This window comes from Narcine bancroftii, chromosome 1 (assembly GCF_036971445.1).
Source record: "Narcine bancroftii isolate sNarBan1 chromosome 1, sNarBan1.hap1, whole genome shotgun sequence".
Lineage (NCBI taxonomy): Eukaryota > Metazoa > Chordata > Chondrichthyes > Torpediniformes > Narcinidae > Narcine > Narcine bancroftii.
The window spans coordinates 2,539,904-2,563,634 of record NC_091469.1 but is presented as its reverse complement, the minus strand read 5'-3'; the positions used below and the strand labels follow the sequence as shown (position 1 = coordinate 2,563,634).

At 44.3% G+C, this 23,731-nt stretch overlaps 1 protein-coding gene across 1 annotated transcript in view; it reads left to right on the top strand.

Moving 5' to 3' along the window:
• LOC138754376 (inactive phospholipid phosphatase 7-like) overlaps positions 1-21,552 on the top strand; it is a 76,119-nt gene extending 54,567 nt beyond the window's left edge. The window contains exon 2 of the mRNA XM_069918576.1: positions 20,605-21,552. Coding sequence (XP_069774677.1) covers positions 20,605-20,975 — 371 coding nt within the window. The 3' untranslated portion in view covers positions 20,976-21,552. The remainder of the gene's footprint in view (positions 1-20,604) is intronic.
• Positions 21,553-23,731: the final 2,179 nt, after the last annotated feature.

Here is a 23,731-nt window from a genome sequence, read left to right as displayed (position 1 = left end):
AACGCTACACAGTTTCAATTTCTGTCTCTATTTCTGTAATGTGATATTTACTTGTGAAAAGTGATGTAAACTACCTAATCTTATTCCCCCTTTTTAAACATATATTTTATGAACGTATTCTGTTACACTTCTGGCACCTGTTCTGTTTCATTTCCTTAAAGGAGAGCCAGTATTGCACTGTCTCTAGTTGGTTCCTCTATGTATTGATTTAGAAAACTTTCCTGAAGACTTCTGACAAATTCCAAGCCATCCAGCCCTTTTACTGTGTGGGAGTTCAGTCATTTTGTGGAATATTAAAATCCCCTTCTATCACAACCTTATGTTTCCTACAGCTCTTTGCTATCTCTCTACTGATTTGCTCCTCCAATTCTCATTGACTATTGGGCAGTCTATAATACAACCCCCATGAATGTGGTTATACCTTTCCCGTTCCTCAGCTCCACCCATAGACCCTCAGTAGACAAGACCTCTGGTCTGTCCTGCCTGACCTCAGCTGTGATATTTTCCCTGATGGAGCAGTGCTGCTCCTCTTACCGGTTCTATCTTGTCTAAAGCAACAGAAGCCTGGCACATTGAGCTGACAGTCCTGCCCATCCTGCAGCCAAGTTTCACTAATGGCCACTGTGACAGAGTATATAGATAAGTTTTGGGGATATAAATTGGGAAAGGTTTGTTAGAGTAGGTTACATACAAACACTTTAAAACAGATCTTATTTGAAAGACTGGAGCTCTGCCCCATGCTAGACATATTGGGGCCTCACAGCCTTTGCAAGACCTTTGAAGAGTACTCAAGAGACTTCACTAATGGATTGTTGTTTACAAAAGGCAACAGATGAAAGATTGTGTTGGAGCCACAGATTGTCCAGACATGTTCTAAGAAGGTCATGTGGTTTTGCAAGCAAAGAGAGTCAAACAGTCTTTCTCTCAGAGAGAGACACAGAGAGAGAGAGATCAGTTCTACAGTGTTACAGACAGCAGAAGTAGCTAGGACTGGAACAGGGCAAGTTGGCAAGCTTGTGGAAAGCCCCATTTGGAAGACGGCCTGGTCAAACCCCTTGTGGTTCATACAAGAGCAGAAGGCTGGCTGTCTAATGTTTCACTTAGAAGAAGAGAAACAAAAAGGAACTTGGTGGTGACCTGAAAGAAAGAAGTTATCATCTGGAGAACCCTGAAGGGGACAAGGTTCATCAGCAAGACACTGGAGTGGCTAATGGAAGTACATCAGTTGTGGATGTCCTGGATCAACAAATCTCTTTCTGAAAATTGACAAGAACCTTCCTGAGCGATAACCATTTACCTTTCAAGCGCCAAAGCCTGGTGAACTTTATAAATATTAAATTCTCTGCACAGTATAAGAATTGCCTGAAACCAGTGAACTTGGAGGAATGAGAAGCGAGATTGGACTGTGAACAAAATAACTTTTGTGAACTTACACATTACATATATGTGCACTTAGAATTAGAAGGGAGTTAAGTTAGGTTAGTTAAGTTAAAGTTTGATTCTGTTTTCATGTTTAAAGATAATTAAAAGCAACTTTTGTTTAAGTTACCATTTGTCTTGGTGAATATCCATTGTTGCTGGGATTTGGGGTCCTCTGGGCTCGTAATACCACAATGTCATAATTCTATGTGCCAATCCACACTCTCAGACCGTCTGCCTTTCCTACAATGCTCCTTGCATTGAAATAGAGATACCTTAGAAAATTTCCACCACGTACAACCCATTGACTTCCAATTTTCACATCATCATCTTTTCCCTCCTGCACTCCTCTATCTGCTCTGACACTCGGGCTCCCATTCCCTGCAAATCTCGCTTAAACCCATCGGAGCAGCACTAGAACACCTTCCCACAAGGATATTAGTTCCCCTCCAGTCCTGGTAAAATTCTTGTCATCTCCTCTCCACTGCACCTTTTCTGTCTCCAGCTGTAGGTTAAGTTGTATTGTTCTACTATCACCTTCCTGCTCTGATGTTCAGCTCCTTGACTAGTGGAGGGAAGCACCAGGTTGAATTCGCCCTCCCACTGAAAAACTACTCCATCAAATCCACTCTAATTCTCTAGATGAAAGATGTGGCAGTGGGAACATACATGAGCCCAAATACTCCTGTCTTTTTTATAGGAAATGCGGAGCAGACTTTGTTTCACAGCACTTCTCTGGCTTCATCCTTTGTACCATTTTGAACAATACATCAATGACTTCATTGACATTGTTTCTACAGAACTCAAGTATTTCATTACTTTTGCTGGTATTGTCCACCTGTTCCCAGCTTCACAGGATCCATCTCTGACTTTTCCTCACATTCCTCCATCTTGGGCAGCTACAATACAGGTTTCAGACACACTCTCATTCCATTTTCCTACATCCTCAGTCTCGATTTGTGTTTGCTCTGATGCCTCTGCAGTGTGTCCCCTTTTCCCAAACAGGGCTTTCCCTCAACCTCAGTGAACAGAACCCCGATCTCATCTCATCTGTTTCCTGCATATCTGCTCTCACTCCTTTTCCTGGATAGAGCAGGGAAAGATCCTGTGGTCCTCACCTTCCATCCCACTAACCACTGCATTCAGCAGATCAGCCTTTGCAGTTTCGGCCAGCTCCAGCAAGATTCCCTCCATCCCTTTCAGAATATCAAAGTGACAGTTCTCTTTGTGCCTCCTCTTTCAACCTTACTAAATAATTCCCATCGTGCAGCACCTGTCCTTTCAACCTTTCCCACCATTCACCCTCTTACTGCCCTCATTAAGCTCTTTGACCAAAGCTCTCATCTCCATCTCAATCCTAGAGTCATCCTATCCCACCACAAAAAAAATCCCTTTGTGCTATCCACCCAGAACACCGACTTAAAACTTTATAATCACATTTTCCCAATTCTGACTGGAGGATCTTTAACCAAAAATGTTCACTTTTTTTTCTTTTAAAGGTGCTGCCTGACCTCATGAGCATTTCTAATATTTTCTGTGTGGTGGTGCACTGTTAGCCAGAATCAGACACACACAAGGTAAAGAATGTACAACAGGCTTTAATCCACAAAGTCTTCCACTGAGCCAGGCTGGCTGTAGCTGCAGTAACTCTGAATGAGACTTCGGGAGGCCGGTGCAGGCTTATATCCCGGAAGGTGATTGGCACCCAACCGGGTGGGGATTGATCCATTCAGGCCGACTGATTGAGAGCTGGCCAGGTGTTGTCCTGACCCCTTACACTCCTGCAGGTACAGAGGTTGCTCCCTGGAGTAGGCCGGTGGTGTACCACCACATTCACTCCCTTCTTTAAAATTGTCCCGGGGTGGGGGGGGGGGGGGCAGTAACAAGGAATCGTACCCACTATACAAAATACAATATTTACACATTGAGACGATCCGGTGGCCACCTGGGTATCTGTGACCGTTGTAGGACTGGCTCCTGGTCCCTGGTCAGAGGGGAAGTGGGGGGACTGGCGGCAGGGGTCTGTGTGACTGGTGCGGTGCTGCACGGAGGGGTGGCCGAGTGGGCCAGGTTCGACGTATTGGATGGGTGGGGGGGGGGGGCAGGTTCGTCCCCCAGGGCTGAAGTGGGCCCCTGGTGGTCAAGGAGGTCCTGCGCTCCCCATAGCTGTGTGGGGATGGGGATGTATGCCCGATTGGTGTTGTCCTGGGCTGAAGGATGCCATGGAGTGGTGGATACTCCTGCTGGTGCCAGGTCCCTGTTTGAGACGGTGTCCTCCCTGCCACTGCCAAACCTAACGTATACGTAGTTGTGGTTCACGTGTAGGAGGAAGACCTGTTCGACTAGGAGTTCGGCCTTGTATGTCTGTATGTGCTTACACAGGAGCCCCAGTCCCGGGGTCGTGAGCCATTCTGGGAGGGACATTCCAGTCGCCGACTTCCTGGGGAATGAGAACAGATGTTCATGAGGGGTCTCGTTGGTAGCCGTACACAGCAGCGACCGAATGCCAGTACTCAATGGCCCACCCTTTTGACTTGAGAGCCAGGAGGACTACCTTCCAGACCACCCCATTTTTACATTCCACTTTCCCATTGCCTCTCACGTTATAACTCGTCGTGTGGCTAGTCGCGATGCCCCTCGCCGTCAGGTACTGGCGCAGCTCGTCACTCATGAAACTAGACCCCCGGTCACTGTGGATGAAAGCGGGGTAGCCAAACATGGTGAAGATCTGCTCCAGAGCCCTGATGACGGTGGCTATAGAGGTGTCCGGGCAAGGGATAGTGAAAGAGAAGTGTGAGTACTCGTCCACCACCGTGAGGAAGTAGACATTTCAGTTTGTGGAAGGTAGGGGCCCTTTGAAATCCATGCCGAGATGCTCGAAGGGCCGAGTGGCTTTTACGACAAGAGCCTGAGGTGGACTGAAGAAACGAGGTTTACACTCCGCGCAGACCCGGCAGGCCTCGGTCATGTCTCTGACATCCCTGATGGTATATGGCAGGTTCTGGGACTTAATGAAGTGGTACAACCTGGTGACACCCAGATGGCAGAGGGATTCATGCAGTGCCTGCAGCCTGTCATTGTGCATAGACGCGCAGGGGCATCGCGACTAGCCACACGACGAGTTATAACGTGAGAGGCATTGGGCAAGTGGAATGTAAAAACGGGGTGGTCTGGAAGGTAGTCCTCCTGGCTCTCAAGTCAAAAGGGTGGGCCATTGAGTACTGGGGCATTGGGGGAGTCATTGAACTTTCCTGGGTGGTACTGGATGTCATAGCTGTAGGTTTCCAGCTCTACTAGCGCAGGATCTTGTCGTTCTTGATCTTACTCTTGTGGGTGGTGTTAGTGAGGAGGGTGAATCTCCTGCCGGCCAGGTAGTGGCACCACAATTGCCTAGGCCTCCTTTTCAATGGCAGAATGTCCTAGCTTGGAGCCGTGGAGAGTCCTAGAGAAGAAAGCGACGGGGCGCCCCCCCCCCTTGGTTGAGGGAAGCGGCGAGAGCTACCTCAGAGGCATCGCTCTCCACCTGGAAGGGGGAGTCCTCATCCATGGCCTGCATTGTGGCATCCGCCATGTCCTCCTGATGTGGATGAAGGCTGCTTGCGCCTCGGGTGGGAGGGGAAAAGTTGTAGTTTGGGCTAGTGGGTGGACCTTGTCCGAGAAGCGAGGGATCCACTGTGAGTAATAGGAGAATAGGCCAAGGCACATGTGGAGGGCCTTTAGCATGGGGGGAAGAGGTAGCTCCATTAAAGGGTGCATCCTTTCTGGATCAGGGCCAACGACTCCATGGGCCACAATGAACCCCAGGATGGCGAGGCGGGTGGTGCTAAACACACACTTCTCCTTGTTGTGAGGTTCAGCTCCCTGGCTGTCTGGAGGAATTTTTCCACATTAGCAACGTGGTCCTGCTGGTCATGGCCATAGATAGTGACGTTATACAGATACGGGAATGTCGCCTTTAGGTTGTGCTGGTCTACCATGTGATCCATCTCCCACTGGAAGACAGAGACCCCATTCGTGACCTCAAAGGGAACTTAGCGGAACTGGTACAGGCGCCTGTCCGCCTCGAAGGCGGTGTAGGGCTTGTCCTTCGGGTGGATGGTAATTTGGTGATACGCCAACTTCAGGTCAATTATGGACAAAACCCGGTAGCAGGCTATCTTGTTGACCATGTCGGCTATCCTCGGCAGGGGATAGGCGTACAGTTAGGTGTACCAGTTAATGGTCTGGCTGTAATCCACAACCATCCTCGGCTTACTTCCCCCTTTGACCATCAGGAGTTGGGCTCTCCAAGGGCTGTTACTGGGCTCTATGACACCTTCCACCAGGAGTCGCCACTCCTCCGCTTTGATGAAGTCTCTGTGGTGCAATAGTGCCTACTTATGGCGGCAATTGGCTTGCAGCCTAGTGTAAGATGTGAGAAGAGTGCCGATGGGGTGATGCGTAGTGTGGAGAGGCTGCAGGTTGGCCGGGGCTGGTAGGTTGGTGCGCTGTGTAACGTGAGTGGAGGTTGGGGTACCCCGAAGGCAAGGGTGACACTCTGCAGGTGGCACTGGAAATCCAGGCCCAGAGGACTGTGGCGCAGAATTTGGGCATGACCAAGTGCCTGAATCCCGTGTACGTCTCCCCTCCCACAGTTATGTCGACCGAGCAGCACCCGAGGGTACCAACAGTCTTATCCTTGGCGGCGAGGGCGATCGAGAAGGTGGTGGGGTGGACTTTTAATCTCAGGGAGTGGGCCTTGCTTGGGTGAATGAAGCTCTCGGTGCTTCCATTGTCGAACAGGCACTTTGTTACCTGCCCGTTGACTTGCATGTCCATTATAGATCACCCAAGGTCGTGAGGGATGTCCCTGGTCATAGTGGTGGCAGCCAGGACCATCTCGGAGTCAGAGTCGTCACTCTCTGGCTGTGTGCAGTGATTTATGGCATCCAGAGACATGGGGAGCATCAGTAGTGTGGCCTGGTCATCGCCCGTGTTGACCACCTTGTTGTCAGTTGTGGGGTGCGACTTGCGGCAACCGATGACATCTGTAGGCATGGGGTGCGTTGGTGGGGCAGCCTGGTCATTGCCTGTGTTGACCACATTGTCCCTGTCATCGTCAGGGGTCCTCCGTGTTGGCCGCTGCCTGGTCTAAGATGGCGGCAGCACATGGGGGCCCACCGCGTGGTTGACCTCCTTACCCAGCCATGTTCGTTGAGCAGAGGGAAGTTATGTCATCGCGGCAGGTGGAAGTGACATCATTCTGTGAGCCGGAAGTGATGACACTGTAGTTCTCGGTGAGCAGCGCTGTCGAGGGCAGGGGCTGGTCCAGGTGCTTGGGGCACACGCTGCGATTGTCACTAGCGGGGCGGATACTGCACCATCGGTGTTGGGAAAGGAGGATGTCATCGCAGGGACAATAGCGCCACCTGGCACACGCACCTGGAGGGGTCCGTGGGGGAGGTGGGAGGTCATAAAGGGCCGCTGAGATGTCGGCTGGTTTTGAGAAGCACACTTCAGCAAAGTGGCCTTTCTTGCTGCATTGGGAACAGTACTGGTTCCTAGCCGGGCAGTTATGGCACAATCGTCGGTCTGACCCACACCAGGACCCACAGTACTTACAGGGGCGCCAGGCGCCTGCCGCAGTGATGTTCTCCTCCCCAGCTCGGACTGGGGCTGCAGCTGCAGTGTAAGAGGGCCATGAGGGAGCCTGGGGAAACCTGGAATCGAAGGCTTCGATGTGCAGGGCTGCAGCTTCCAGGATTCGGACCACTTCCACTGTCTTGGTCATCAGCTTCTGCCAGATAGCCCTCGAGCGTAACCCTCAGACAAAGATGTCCTGGATCAGCCTCTCGACCTCGTCTGCGCCTATCCCGGGTTCAGCCAGACACGGTTGGGCCAACTCTCGCAGGTGTCCCAGGTAAGACTCAGCCGTCTCACCGGGTTGCTGAGCTCAGGTATTGAGGAGGTACCTTGCACAGACCGCATTCATGGGGGGGATTGTACAAGTTCTCGAGAGTATCCATTGCACTCCTGTACGTGGAGCAGCCTTTCGTTGCCTGGAAGGCGTAGGAACCCAGTTTTGACAGGAGTAGGACCAACCTCTTCCGATCGGAGTCCAGGATGCCGCCTGCGTGCACCTCAACAACTGCCTCAACCGCATGCCGCCAGATCTCGAAACGTGTCTGGGCTTCCAGGTGGCGTGGGTCGACTGCGAGGCTCCCTGCGCTCAGGAGTTTTTCCATGGCAGCCGTGGGAAAAATTTGTGGATTAAATTGTGGTGCGCTGTTAGCCAGAATCAGACACACACAAGGTAAAGACTGTAGAACAGGCTTTAATCCACAGACTTCCACAGAGCCAGGCTGGCAGTAGCTGCATTAACTCTGAGTGAGACTTCAGGAGGCCGGCGCAGGCTTATATCCCGGAGGGTGATTGACACCTGACCGGGTGGGGCTTGATCCATTCAGGCCAACTGATTGAGAGCCGGCCAGGTGTTGTCCTGTCCCCTTACACTCCTGCAGGTACAGAGGTTGCCCCCTGCAGTAGGCCAGCAGTACACTCCTGCAGGTACAGAGGTTGCCCCCTGTGGTAGGCCGGCAGTACACTCCTGCAGGTACAGAGGTTGCCCCCTGCAGTAGGTCAGTGGTGTACCACCACATGTGTTTATTTCAGATTTCCACCATCTGCTGTTCTTTTTTTAAATTTTCACTTCTCAAGAGAAGCTAAGAACATGCAGTAGAATTTAAGGATCTGTGAGTAGAAAATGACCAGGCTTCAACTTCCACCATCTGGGTGGTCACATGGTCACATAATAGTAAATAACAATGGAGTTTTTGATTTATTTTCCATTTAATCTCCACGAGTAACCCTACTGCTGGAAAATCGTCTTCATTGTTATTACATTCTACATGAACACATAATAATAATTCACTTGTATGTTTGTAGGCATTTTCTGATCAGTGATTAAAATAAATTTTGGAAACTAAATGTCTCTAAGTATTAATGAATCAGCAACTTTTTTTGGCATGATTAAAAACACAATATTTGCATAGTAGACCGCAAATCTCACCTTTTACTTGATACTGATTTGATAGTTGGTGACCATCCAATTTTTTTTCCATCCTTCATAGCTGAAATGGATGATCTGGTTACTTGCTGCAGTTTAGGAGATATTGTTGAGTGTAAATTGGCTGCAATGTCAGAAATACTTACTTGGTTGCACAAAGATGCCCTGAGATTGTGGAACTTAATAGTGCATGGAGCATTAAGAATTTCAATTTTAAAATTATCCTGAGGGAAAGGACAAGTAAAAGAAAACTTTAGTAGGAACCAGAGGCATTGGTGATGGTAGTTTTATCAATTAGTTTCAATTCCATCAATGAAATGATTCACTCTGTTTCCATTCATAATATCTTGAATAAATACCAGAAACTTACTGTGCCTGAAAGGGAAAGAGTGGTTAACATATCTGTCAAGATCTGAGCTCAAGAATGTATGTACTGTGAAACTTACCAGTCATTTTTTTTTTGGAATATATATTTGGTATCCAAAACTAGCCAAAAGCAAAATTCCACATGCTTTGTTGACACCATATAAATAATGATAAATCTTTATAAATTATTAGTTAATTTGTTAATTAGTCTGGAGGATTGTTTCCCAATTTGGCCATCAAGTTCGAAGAATATTGTCAAAACCTTGGCCTTGATGCAAATAGGATTTTTGAGAATTTTACCAGTGATAAAGCACTTCAGTTATCTGGGATTATTCTCCATTAGGCAACAAAGGTTAAGGTGAGATTTCGTAGAGGTTTTCAAAATTTTCCAATGAAGTTGTCCAAATTTCAAATCCAATTTGTGTTGATCGCTCTGGCAGTGGCCAGGAAGTGCATAGCAGTTACCTGCAAGCCAAACTCTCATCTGGGCATTGCGGGTTGGAATATGGAAATACAAAGCTGAGTTCCCTTGGAGAAAGTTACTTATAATCTAAGGAAAAAATATGAAACTTTTCTTAAAATCTGGCAACCATGCCTGTGTTACATCGGGACAAAAGGATATAGGGCAGTTCCCTGTGATTTGTGGTCTGACCACCCCCCACCCCCCCACCAGTCCTTCCTCTCCTGGGGGATCCATTCCAATCAGGCTAGGTCGAAATGAATATAAGAGACCTGGAGGATGGGCAATGAGACCCTGTAGTTAATGTGTTTTTCTTTTCTCTACCCTTTTTAATTTGTTATTTGTCCTTGGTCAGTAGGGTCTTTTTTTATGTTAATAAGGATTTTTGCCTTTTCATTTAAGTTGTTTCTTTATTTAAATGGTTAATGTGTTTTTTTAAATTATTTTGTGTTGTGGGTGGGGTGGGTGGGGGGGAAATACCAGACTCAGTAGAAGAAATTTGAATATTCTTGATGAACATGATTGTTGTACTGTGAATTATTGGAACTGCCCGAGTTTGGAAAAATCATAAATAAAATATTTTTTTAAATTCCAATGCCAGGAGAATCAATAGTCAGGATGTATGTTTATAAAATTTGACAAAAGAACAAGGGAAATCATTAAAATAAAAACACACGAAAGCTGCAGAAACTCAGCAGGTCAAACGGTGGACTTTATGTAGCAACCATAAAGATTACATCACCAACATTTCGGGCTTGAGCCCTTCAGCAAGATACAAACAAAATGTAGGCAGGCACCCAACAGAATGGTAGTGGAGGGGCAGGGGGAGAAGCAAAGGCAAGAGATAATAGGTGGAAATGGGGGAAGGCAGAAGAGAAAACCAGGGGTGGGGGGGGAGAAGAGCTCTGTGAATGGAGAGGAAAGGGGTTGGGGAGCTGGCAGAAAGAAGATGGGGATGGGAAAGAGAGCAATCTGGAGAATCTGGAGAAGTTAATGCCATCCAGTTGGAGAGTGCCCAGACAGAATATTAGGTGTTGCTCCTCCAATTTATGGGTGGCCCTGGTTTGGCAGTGCATGAGGCCATGGACAGTCATGTCAGCAGGGGAGTGAGTCACAGAATTGAAATTATTGGCCCTGTCATCGATGCAGAATGAAGGTGCTCAGCAAAGCAATCTCCCAGTCTACATCCAGTCTGTCCAATGTAGAGAAGGCCACCACAGGGTACCAGATATAGTCAATGACTCCAAGTGATGCTTCACTTGAAAGAACTGTTTGGAGGAGGTGTGGGCACAAGTGTAGCCCTTCCTGCAGCCACAAGAGAAGATGCCAAGGGGGGAAATTAGTGGGAAGGGATGAGTGGACCAGGGAGTCATGGAGGGAGTGGTTCCTATGGAAGAGGAGAGGAAAGGGGAAGATGTATCTGGTAGTGGGATCATGTTGTAGGTGATGGAAATTGCAGAGGATAATATATTGAATGCAGAGGCTGGTGGGGTGGTAGGTGTGGACAAGGGGAATCGTGTTCTTGTTGCATCTGCATGTTCCCACTGCCATCAGATTCCTGAATAACCAATCAACCAAAGACACTGCCTTACTTTTTGTGCACAACTATTATTTTTATTTTTTATAGTAATGTTGTAAGATGGTTATATATGAATGTTTGCTCTATGACGCTGCCACAAAACACTGAATTTCATGACTTGTTCATGACAATAAATCCTGATTCTGATCTTGGGGAAGAGGGGGCCAGGGCAGATGTGTGGGAAATAGAGGAAATGTGGGTAAAAGTGGAGGAAATGTGAGGACAAATTACATTTTTAAAAAACATACCTTGTTCTGATCTGGAATGTAATGAAGGGGTGGTGAAAGCAGAGCAAATATGAATTTTCAAATTAGAATTGAGTATTACTTGGAAATTAAAGATTCACAGGACTTTAGGGGATGAAGGGGAGAGGGACATTGGAAGGATCGCTCGAAGGACCAGCGCAGAAACCATGATATAATGATGTTGGACCAGCATGAATCCTTGTCGATGTGCTAGCCCACTAGAAAGTTGAATTTTAAAATGATTTTATCAATTGCTCAAAGATCAATATATTTAAATTGTAAAAGAAGGGTTTATTCTACAGGTTTTGTGATATAGTTATTTTCATGAAACTCAACAATTTATCAATGAAATATTTGGCAGTGTTCATTTGCATGTGTAAGATTGTTAACTGTTCAATCCATTTGTGTTGACAGCTGTTCATGTCCAATGCAGATGCTGGTATCAGGACAGAAAGAGCACAATAGACCTGAAAGAACTTGGATTTAATCTGGATATGTCTATTCCTCATTCATTTAGTCTGCCTAAAAACTAACTAGCTTGTTCACATTTTTTTTTTAAGTGAAGCATTAATTAGAAAAGCTGAGAGACAAGAAAGATGGTCAAATGGTGTTTGAGATTGTGTCTGGAATTCAGTGCCAGTTTTAGAAATAAAATCTTTCCAACCTGTTCTGCCCTTCCCCCCATCTGATCTTCTTGCTAAACACCACCTCCTGTACTTACCTCATACTCCTTACTTCTGGTATCCATGGAAATGGTGAAGCACAGGTCAAGGGACAAGATGGGAACGTGCTGCAAAAAGCAAATGCAGTCTGAAAGTGGCACCTTTCAAAGCTCAGCACATCTAGAAATGCTTGGCAGCCAAATAATGGATGTACTCATGAATCGTCATCACTGTTGAGGGAAATGTAGCCCAATGATTTCCATAGAGTCTGACCTCGCAATGGGATAATTTGGGTTGATGGTGAATAAATATTGTCTGGGACACTGGGGAGCACTCGTGTGCCCCACTTCAAAATAGTCCCTATGGGTCTTTTACATCCAAGTCCAACCTTCATTTTGACAACCCATCTGTAAGGCAGCATCCCCAACATTTGAGTATCCTTACTATTACTCCAAGATGGCCAGTATAGATTTTGTGTGTGTTAGTCTCAGGAGTGGTCTATGAACAGATGATGTGTTGACACAGAGGCATCTATTACATAGAAACTGGATAAGTGTAGCAAAGGTTCAGAATGTTCTTTGGAGTCTGGCATTGTTTTATATCCTTCTGCAATGAACTGGTAAACTGGAAGGCTGCAATGATATAGCTCCATAAAAATCTTGGAAGACTGCCTGACATTAAATATATTTATTCTGAGAAATAATAAGACCACGGAGTTCTAAAATGCACCATTCAGGAGGGTTCCTAACGTTCTGGGGCTAGAATGGATGCAATGCTTCAATGGTCAAACCAATGGAATATAAAGGTTTGTTTTGACCTCCTTGCTTTTGAAGCCTATTTCTCTATTTATAAAAAAAGCTTTTTCTTTTAAACCATGTTATCAACAAACTATGCTCTTGCACACCAGATTTCTTGGTTCCTGTATTCCATTTAGAATGATCATCTCTGGTTTATAGAACCTCTTCTCATCTTTCTATTCTTTTTTGCACAAGCCTGTCTATATTGCTTCAAAATCCACTGCTATCTGTTACGAAAAGGGTCAATTAATGTCATTTAAGCAATTGAGGAATAAATATGCCATACTGCATAATACTCTTTTTTTGATATTTTTAATTAAGAGCATATTTGATGGATAAACTTGGACCAGCTATGTTTTTTATCTAGTTGTAGTGAAATAGAACTGATTAGGAGTGGAATTGTTAAAAAAAATTTACTTCTTTGGTATATTCATTATCACAAGCAGGAACTCCCAAACCAGGACTTCATAGATCTAGACAGAGATGGGAAACAGATTTAAATATTTCAATTGATCACCAAATATGAGAAGATTTATATAAGGATTGTATGACTAATACTATTAACATTAGATATAGACTAGTCAGGGAGGAGTCACGTGATGGAGTAGTGGCCGGACGGTGAACTCCAGCCCTCTCCAGAAAAGTCGGGAAAAACTAGAGAAAACACAAAGGCACAGAAATAAAAGTTACAGAAAAGTGAGTATAAAGGTGGAAAGAAGATGGCGACAAAAAAAGAAAAATCGAAAGCAACGGTAAGAAGAGAGGAAGAGAAGACAAAGGAGGAAAAAGGTGAAGGCCTTACCTGTCCGAAGAGGCCCGCTGCGGAGAGAGAAACCCGCTCCCTCAGGTCGGTAAATAATGGACTACAAAAATGGCTCGCAGAGCCGAGTAAAAGTGCGCAACCGCGCATGCGCGATACTTCGCGCATGCGCGATGCGAATGAAAAAAAACACACCGACGGGAGGGGGGACCAGCTGGGGAGTCGATCTCCACAGCCGGCAACGACAGCTGCAGAACACCTGCAGCAAGAAGAGACCACAGAAGACAATAGAAACAAGAAAGAAGAGGAGGAAAGGGCAACAAAGAAACAACAGATGGTCAACCCAGAGGAAGAAGAAGAGGAAGAGTATGGTGAAATAGAAGAAGAAAAGAAAGGCAAGGTAAAGGATATACTTGCTCTTATTAAAGGATACATGGAGTCATTTAAAGAATGGCAAACACAGGAATTTAAGGATTTAAGAAAAAGAATAAACAACACAGAAGAGAAAATAAATAAAATGGAGATGACCTTAACAGAAATGGGAAAGAAAATGGACAAGATGGAAGAGCGGGCAGTAGCAGCAGAAATGGAGGTAGAAGACTTAAAAAAGAAATTGGAGAAATCTAATAAAAAAACTAAAGAGACACAAGAACTACTAGCTCAAAAAATAGATACAATGGAAAACCATAACAGAAGAAATAACATAAAGATAGTGGGCCTTAAGGAAGATGAAGAAGGCAAGAATATGAGGGAGTTTATAAAAGAGTGGATCCCTAAGACCCTAGGATGTCCAGAACTACAGCAAGAATTGGAAATAGAAAGGGCACATAGAGTATTGGCCTCTAAACCACAACCACAACAAAAACCAAGATCTATTGTAGTAAAATTCCTAAGATATACTACAAGAGAAAAGGTACTGGAGAAGACAATGGAAAAAGTAAGAGAGGGCAACAAACCACTGGAGTATAAAGGGCAAAAAATCTTCATTTATCCAGATATAAGTTTTGAACTCCTAAAGAAGAGAAAAGAGTTCAATACAGCAAAGGCGATTTTATGGAAGAAAGGGTATAAATTTATACTAAAGCATCCAGCGGTATTGAAAATATTTATTCCAGGACAACAAAACAGACTATTCTCGGATCCAGAAGAAGCACGAAAATTTGCAGAATAATTACAAAAATAGACTGAGGGAGGAAGACGGGTAATGAGAGTTAAAATGATCACGATTGATATGTATGTGGGTAAAGACAAAAATAGACTGAGGGATGAAGACGGGTAATGAGAGTAAAAATGATCACGATTGATATGTATGTGGGTAAAGAGGTATAAGAGTGAATAGAGACAATGAGCATACATGAATGTATCTGTACTTAGAGGAAAATATAGATAGTATAGACAAGAATTAATAAGGGAAGGTAATGGAATAGAGAGAATAAGGAGGGAATTAAAAGAGTGACCTTTGTGACATATGAAAAGTGAAATCTTTTCTGGGGGAGGCGGGGTGGGGGGAAATAGCGGTCACTGCAAAATCAGTTGACGCTTACGAGTGGATTCGCAAATCCAAATGGAGAGGGGAGATGTGGTTGTCCGACAAGGGATAAAGGACAACTCAGGAGGTGAAGGGGAGATTGGGGATAAATAAGATAGAAATAGGAGAATAAGGAAAATGTTGGATGTTGTAGGAATGTTGTCTTATAAAGAGTTGAAAATAAGAAAACAGAAATGGAAAAGGAGGAAAGGTAATGATGGAAAAACGGAAAGAGAAGATAAACAAAATATAAAAGGGCTACGCTGAACTATATGTCTTTAAATATTAATGGAATACATAACCAAATTAAAAGGAATAAACTACCAAATTTAAATGAATAAATGTATTCCATTAGAAAAAATAACATATTGGTTAAGAAATAATATTGAAATATTCGAACAAGTATAGGAGCCTTACATTAAATACAATAGCGAAAACCTACCGGGGACAAACATTACCTAAGTTGATGGAAGGAGAAGGAAAGAAAAGAATGGACTCAGTAGAATTTCTGGTGTAATTTTGTTGAATGACAACATTGTCTGACTGGCTTAATGCAACCTAGATTGTATACCTAAAATGGATGAGAGGGGGGGGTGGGGGGGTGGTTTGGGAGGAAAGGGGGGGGGAGAAAAAGTCACTGTATATGTGTGAAAAAGAAATAGTGTATATCATGACTAATGTGATTTATGGTGTGAAAAAAAAAAAAATTAAAAAAAAAAAAAGATATAGACTAGTCCAATATCATTTTTTACATCAGCTATATCTTATACCACAGAAAATTGAACAGATTGAATCTGATTTATCTGATCAAAGTTTTAGATGTGATGCAGATGTAGGAAAAACCTAATAAGATACTTTATTTTGCCCTCTCAGAAATCCCATTATGATAGTAACTTCCCTGTTTGCTGGGGAAATTGTGGAAATCAAAATGCAAACTATTATCATATTTTCTGGGACTGTCCTGTTATCAAAGATTATTGGAGTGGGATGCACGAGACATTTTTAAATGTGAAATAACCTTAGAAAGCATTGTCCATATATTTGGGTATATACATCAAGAATTATTGAAAATAGATAAATATTTAATGAATATACAGCTCGTGGCTGTTAGAAAGACTCTTACTGGAAAATGGTTATCACAGGAGAGCCCAACTTTAAATGCATGGAAGGAAATTATAATGGACATTTATAAAATGGAGAAGATACAGCATCTGTTAATTGGAACAATTTGGTTCATACTGGGAAAATGGTTTAACTGCATAATACTTCATAGACCTGACCTTGTACTTGTTAAGAAAATCACTCGCTACTGGTATCTAGTTTTCTTCTTTTTCTTATTCTGTCTTTCTTCTTCTCTCTATAAGTGTATGCCTCAGATAAATATTATGTGGAAAATCATGGCAAATATGAATATATGGTATATATGTATAATATCGGAGACACATCTTTTGGAAATGTTTGTTTAAACCAATAAAAAAATTAATTTATAAACTTATCTAATGTTAATGCAGTGCCCAGTGGAGTTGTCGGGAGTTGAAGGTGGAATGGTTGACTTTTTTGTTCTTCTGAGTTTTCTGATGCTGTGTTCCTGCTAAGCTGGGTATGGTTTGTGTGCACACACACACTTGCACAGTGTGCGCACAATGCTGCCATTTATGCATGTGCGTGCGCAGCTTAGAGGGATGTCCTCCATTTTGGACACTTGGAAATGGTCACCCAATAGCTAGGATGGGAGAGCTATGGATGGGTGCAGGTCAGTGGGACTAGACGCAGAAAAATGATTCAGCACAGACTAGAAGGGCCAAAGGGGCCTGCTTTTGTGCTGTAATGCTCTATGGTTGTATGGTTCTATGGTTCTTTGTGATTTTACTTTTAACACACACCTCCTCCATTGAACCCTGATGACGTTCTGTTTTATTCCTTTCCTCATGCATCAATGTATTTCTGGAAACAGTTCTTTTCATGAATGATACTGAAACAATTCCATGAAAAGGGTTTCCGAACACCAGGACTGACGCCTCCAACAGTTCAAGATTAGTTTCCTGAGCACCAATACAACAAATGCACAATTTACAGCATATAATGAGAGCTTCCTTAATAATGACGGGCAATTTAGCTAATGCTCTTACAGTAGTAAAAACACAAAATTGCTGGAGAAACACAACATCTATAGGAGGTAAAGATAATAAATAACTGATGATTCAGGCCTGAGCCCTTCTTCAAGCTGTGAGCAAAAAGCAGGCAGGTGACTGAATGTACTCCCTCACCACATTCCCCCCACCCACCCCCCCACCTCCCCTAGTTCTCCTTTCCTATAGTTCTCTCTCTCTATTTTCCATTCCCTCTGCCTCCTTTCCTTCAGATCTGCATTCACAGAGCCACCCCACTCCCCTAAATAATTCTCACCTTTCCTCTCTTGTTCTCTCCATGACCAATGATCACCTTTTGTCTGTTGGAATCGTGCTCCTTCCCCTGCCCTTTCTTTCCTTCTCCCCAGCTTTTTAAGTCAGGTACCTGCCTGTTTTTTACTCAGACCTTGAAGAAAGTCTTAGGCTCAAAAAGGAAGTTATATATCTTTGCCTCCTATAAACGCTGTGTGACCTGCTGAATTCCACCAGCTTTTGGTTTTTACTACAATCACAGCACTTCAGACTTTCATGCTCACTCCTTAGCTAAAACATACACAATATACATTGAAAGGAAGATGTAACATTTTACAGTTAACAGACCAAACTTTCTCATTCAGATCTCCTTTCTTCAGTTTATCATTATGCTAATGTATCTGCGGTAATTATTTCATATTTATTGTCAGAAGACTGTTGTGTTCGGGAAAGTATCAGGTTCGGTGGATTCACAGAGAGACAAGTCTGAACACAAGTGTTAACAATCAAAGGTAACTTTATTGAACACATGGGAGACAATCAAGGGAAAACAGCAAACAATACTTAATTACTCTACTCTTTCTTTGGCTTGGCTTCGCGGACGAAGATTTATGGAGGGGGTAAAAAGTCCACGTCAGCGGCAGGCTCGTTTGTGGCTGACAAGTCCGATGCGGGACAGGCAGACACGATTGCAGCGGTTGCAAGGGAAAATTGGTTGGTTGGGGTTGGGTGTTGGGTTTTTCCTCCTTTGCCTTTTGTCAGTGAGGTGGGTTCTGCGGTCTTCTTCAAAGGAGGTTGCTGCCCGCCAAACTGTGAGGCGCCAAGATGCACGGTTTGAGGCGTTATCAGCCCACTGGCGGTGGTCAATGTGGCAGGCACCAAGAGATTTCTTTAGGCAGTCCTTGTACCTTTTCTTTGGTGCACCTCTGTCACGGTGGCCAGTGGAGAGCTCGCCATATAACACGATCTTGGGAAGGCGATGGTCCTCCATTCTGGAGACGTGACCCATCCAGCGCAGCTGGATCTTCAGCAGCGTGGACTCGATGCTGTCGACCTCTGCCATCTCGAGTACTTCGACGTTAGGGGTGTAAGCGCTCCAATGGATGTTGAGGATGGAGCGGAGACAACGCTGGTGGAAGCGTTCTAGGAGCCGTAGGTGGTGCCGGTAGAGGACCCATGATTCGGAGCCGAACAGGAGTGTGGGTATGACAACGGCTCTGTATACGCTTATCTTTGTGAGGTTTTTCAGTTGGTTGTTTTTCCAGACTCTTTTGTGTAGTCTTCCAAAGGCGCTATTTGCCTTGGCGAGTCTGTTGTCTATCTCATTGTCGATCCTTGCATCTGATGAAATGGTGCAGCCGAGATAGGTAAACTGGTTGACCGTTTTGAGTTTTGTGTGCCCGATGGAGATGTGGGGGGGCTGGTAGACATGGTGGGGAGCTGGCTGATGGAGGACCTCAGTTTTCTTCAGGCTGACTTCCAGGCCAAACATTTTGGCAGTTTCCGCAAAGCAGGACGTCAAGCGCTGAAGAGCTGGCTCTGAATGGGCAACTAAAGCGGCATCATCTGCAAAGAGTAGTTCACGGACAAGTTTCTCTTGTGTCTTGGTGTGAGCTTGCAGGCGCCTCAGATTGAAGAGACTAAACAACTATATAGCCATTCACATCGACCCAGGTTGGACTCCGACGCCAGTGGCCTCCTTTCTTCTACCCGCTCCAGCACATGTGAACACGTCACAGACAGGAACTTTTAAACACGCTTCTGATTCCCTGTACCAACAAGAGAGGAAAGCTCTCTGCAAGCACTGATTTATCGTAGTACTACAGCTCAATTCAGTGTAGTGTACACCTTATCTACAATTCCTCCAGCAATGTCCACTGTAGCGACCTGGCATGGAGCTCTGTCTGGGACTTGGACCAAGAGGTAGAGAGAAATAAATATGGCATGTATCAATATTGTTCTGTGCTGGGTGTCTGGCCAGTGATGACACTGAGTCATTTAAATGAGCCAACAATAAGGTGTATACAAATGGGTGGCTGGATTTGCAGGTGATGGAACTTCCAAATAAGTTTCATACAGGGAGGTCACATGACTCTCCACAACCACAATATTCCAGACAGAGAGGCCATGTGTTCCTCCACAATCCACATAACAGGTACATACATGCCATCACATACAACTCTGAGATTCTTTTTCGTGTGGGCAAGGCAGAATTACCACTAACTGGTAATGCAAAAAAAGTGTACACAACGTACACATGTAACAAATGTAAACAAACTTGCAATATAGAGAGAACTTAAAAAATCAGTAAAATGCAAAAGTAAAAGTCCTTAAATGAGTCCCTGATTGAGTTTGTTGTTGAGGAGTCTGATGGTGGAGGGGTAGCAGCTGGTCCTGAACCTGGTGGTGTGAGTCTTGTGGCACCTATAGCTCTTCCCTATGGTAGCAGCGAGAACAGAGTGAGTGCTGGGTGGTGTGGATCCTTGGTGATTGCTACCACTCTCTGATAGCAGAGTTCCCTGTAGATGTTCTTGATGGTGGGGAAAGTTTTGCTTTTGATATCCTGGGCTGTGTCAACTACATTTGGAAGGGCTTTATGCTCAGGGCTATTGGTGTTCCTATACCAGATCATAGTGCAGCTGGTCAGCACATTTTCTACCTCACTTCTGTAGAAATTTGCTAGGGTTTCTGGTGTCATACCAAACCTCCGCAAACTCCTGAGGAAGTAGAGGCGCTGATGTGCTTTCTTCACGATGCCATTGATGTGTTGGGTCCAGGAAAGATCCTCTGAGATAATGACTCTCAAGAAAAAATTTCTCACCCTCTCCACCTCTGACTCTCCCAATGATCGCTGGATTGTATACATCTTGTTTTTCCTTCCTGAAATATATAATCAGCTCTTTAGGTTTGGTGACATTGAGTGCAGGTAAAAGGTGCACCATTCAGTGAAGTTTTCAATCTCTCTCTTGTATGTTGGCTTATTGCCTTTTATGGACAACCCACTGCCATATTATTGTTGGCAAATTTGTAGATGGTGTTATTGTCATACCGAGCACACAGCCGTGGGTGTAAAGCGAGTAGAACAGAGGACTAAGAATGCAGCTCTGTGGTGCTCCAGTACTAATGCAGATTGTGGAGATGTTCTTACTGATTGTGGTCTGAAGGAGAGGAAATCCAGGATCCAATGGAGTGTTGAGTCCCAGGTCTTGGAATTTGTTGATCGGTTCTGAGGGGATGATGGTATTAAATGCCAAACTGTAGTTGATAAAGAGCATCCTGATCATCTGGATAAATTGTTTCCTTACCCGTTTTGTTGAAGTGTTTGATGAAATTGTTGACTCCGTAAATTTTCTCTTTTCCAGCCTTGATCCTTGACATGCTGGTGGGGGCAGGAGTGCAGAAGCTTGTGAAGAGGAAAGGACCTTCGGAAGTGACTCGAGGGATTTTGGATTACCTCGTCATGGATGTGTTTGCTTTCCCAGCATCTCAAGCCAGCAGAGCAGCGATGGTGACCAGATTCTTTCTCAACCATCTGGTCCTGGCAGTGCCCTTGCGAATCCTGCTGCTTATCTGGGCTGGAGTCATTGGCCTCTCCCGTGTTATGATTGGGCGACATCACCTGACTGACGTCCTCTGCGGATTTATCATTGGATACTTACAATTCAATTTTGTGGAGTTGCTGTGGCTACCATCAGGTACCTGCCAATTACTGGCATCAGTAATTCCAATATGACAGACACAGGAGTTGCCAGAAGGAAGCAGAAAAGAGATAAGCATGGGGGCAGTGGAAGTGAGTGTAGGGTGGGGAGAACACTGGATTCCCCATGGGTGAAATGGAGGAACAAGAATTTTCAGTGCCTCATACAGCCTGACATTATATTCTTTGGAAAAGTGAAAAACATTTTGCCCTTTAGAAACTTTAGAAAATAGAACATATGAGAAAAGCATTTGAAAATTCAAAAGATTTGCTTTGAAGGTGGCTGGTTCGAGGGGATGGGGGTGGGCTTTGCATTGGCTGCCGATATCACATAACCTTCAACTATCAATAGACGATTGATGAGAATTTTAATGATTATTATGAAGGACGCATATTCAATAGGAATTGATGGAACATTCAATTGTTAGGAATGTGAAAAGAATGCTATTTTTTCCCCCATGATTTAAAAAAACTAGCTGTTTTTGCTCTCTCTTCCACTGCGTATTATAATGATATCTTACTGTCAATGCGGTGTGTTATCACTCAGTAATGTGCAAGTAAATGAATTCTGTAAATAGATAACCATCATGGGATTTTAAAGTGCATGCAGTGTTGGGAGGGGGGGGAGGGCGACACCTCACTTTACCATTCGGTGTCCCGGGTGGTCCTTCCGGAGGGTGGGGGGGGGTGACACTTCACTTGTGAATCTGTGCCGATCGGCTGCCGCTCGCGTTGTGGTCTCCTCTGCATCGGAGGAACTGGGAACAGGCTGGGAGATCGTTTCATTGAGCATCTCAGCTCTGGTTGCCGCAATAGTGGTGATTTCCCAACTCTCCCAGTGGCAATCCATTTCAATTCCCTGCCCCACTCCCATGCTGACATGTCTATCCTCATGTCTCGTGTGCTGCCAGACTGAGAATGCCTGCAAATTGGAGGAACAACACCTCATCTTCTATCTGGGCACCCTCTAACTGGATGGCATTGGCATTGACTTCTCCAGTTCTGTTACCCCCCCCTCCCCCACATCTATCCCAATTTCTCCTTTCCTCTAGCTCTGCCTCTCTCTATTTCCTTTTCCCTCTATCTCTTTTCTTCCAGATCTGCATTCACAGAGCCACCCTCTCCCCCATCAATTCTCACCTTTCCTCTCCTGTCCTATCCATGTCCAACCATCACCACTCATCCTCCTCCCTCTGCCCTTTCTTTTCTTCACCCCAGCCTTTTAATTCAGGCACATGCCTGCTTTTTACTCAGACCTTGAAACATCAGTTATACTGTATCTCTTTACTTCCTATGGACGCTGCCAGACCTGCTGAGTTCCTCCAGCATTTCTGCTTTTCAATGCAATGTTTAGGCTTGAATTCAAAAATGGGTGGTGGCTTCCCATCCAAACATCTCCTCCCAATTTGGTGGCAACATGAAAACAGCAGGAAACAGCCCAATGGCCAACACAAGCCAGCTGTGACCGAAAGGCAATAAAGTTATTGAATGAAATATATTAATGCAGCTCGGTGTTGCTGAAACTTACTGAATAATAACTGGATGATAAGGGTGCTGGAGGGAGGAGGGCGTTACTATGTTATTGGGATTTGTGAAAGAACTGGAATTATGTCACATATTGGAATAAGCAGGATTGTCTTTGTTTATAATGTTTATGTATTAAATGTATTTGTATTCTGTCATGATATTGGGTGATTTCTTTCTATATAAAGCTTTGGTTTATTTCTAGTTTATGGAGTTGTATCATAACTTATTGTGTACCTCAGAAAATTATCATGTATGTGGCAAGGAATTGCCTTTACTTCCACTGTCCAAGAAAAGTCCATTGGCAGCACACTAGTTGGTCAGCCTCTGGTAGAGATGAAAGTTAAGGGAAGAATACTGGCCCATTATGCAAGGAGAACTTCCTGCAATTAAAGAAAGAAGTAACTTGCATGTCCAAAGTAGGTTTCATCACCTCAGCATCTTTGAGTCCTTCACAGAAAAGGTCATTTCTGCAGTGGATTCACTGGGGTGGTGTAGGGAAACATGCAGTGATTTCTTCATAGCAACCTCCCACAAGCTCCAACATGAAACTTGGTTTCTGGGAATAACCACCTCCAATAATTCAAAATAGTGACTTGAGAGGGCAGATTGTTGTGGAGGAGGTTTACAAAGGTCAGCACAACATTCTGGGCCTAAAGGACCTGTATCCTGTTATGTTCTATGTTTATATGGAGCTGATGTTCAAATAGTGCCCATGTTCCAATCTCTCAACATTCTTTAAAAAAGTGCATTGGCAGTAATTGCATGGGTATGCTGAACACTGGCACTTGCAACATTTTGCACATGCCACAAACAATCCCAACTTGGAAGAATATCATTGTTCCTTAATCATCACTGGGTTGGAATTCTGAAACTCCCTGCCCAGAAACATAATGGAACTGCTTTTACTATACAGACACAACAGGGTAAGAAAGTGCTTCTCACTACTCCTGAATCTCACACACTGAGCCTTTGGTTTCAGAGTTAATTGACTTATATAGAATCCATCTCACCTCTAACTATTCAGTTGCTAATCAAGGTTCAAGTAATTTACATAAGAGTTTATTGCACAGCATTTGGAAAAACTTAAGGTTGCCTGAGTATCAAACTAATTTACAAAATAAAATATCACAAACTATTTTTGGAAGAGTTTATTCTGGATATAATTGCTCTAACAGTAAATTACAGCTTATGTTGATTACCATTATAACTATACAGCATGAACAAAACAAAACCTTGAAAAAAATAACAACAGCTTGTGGAAATGT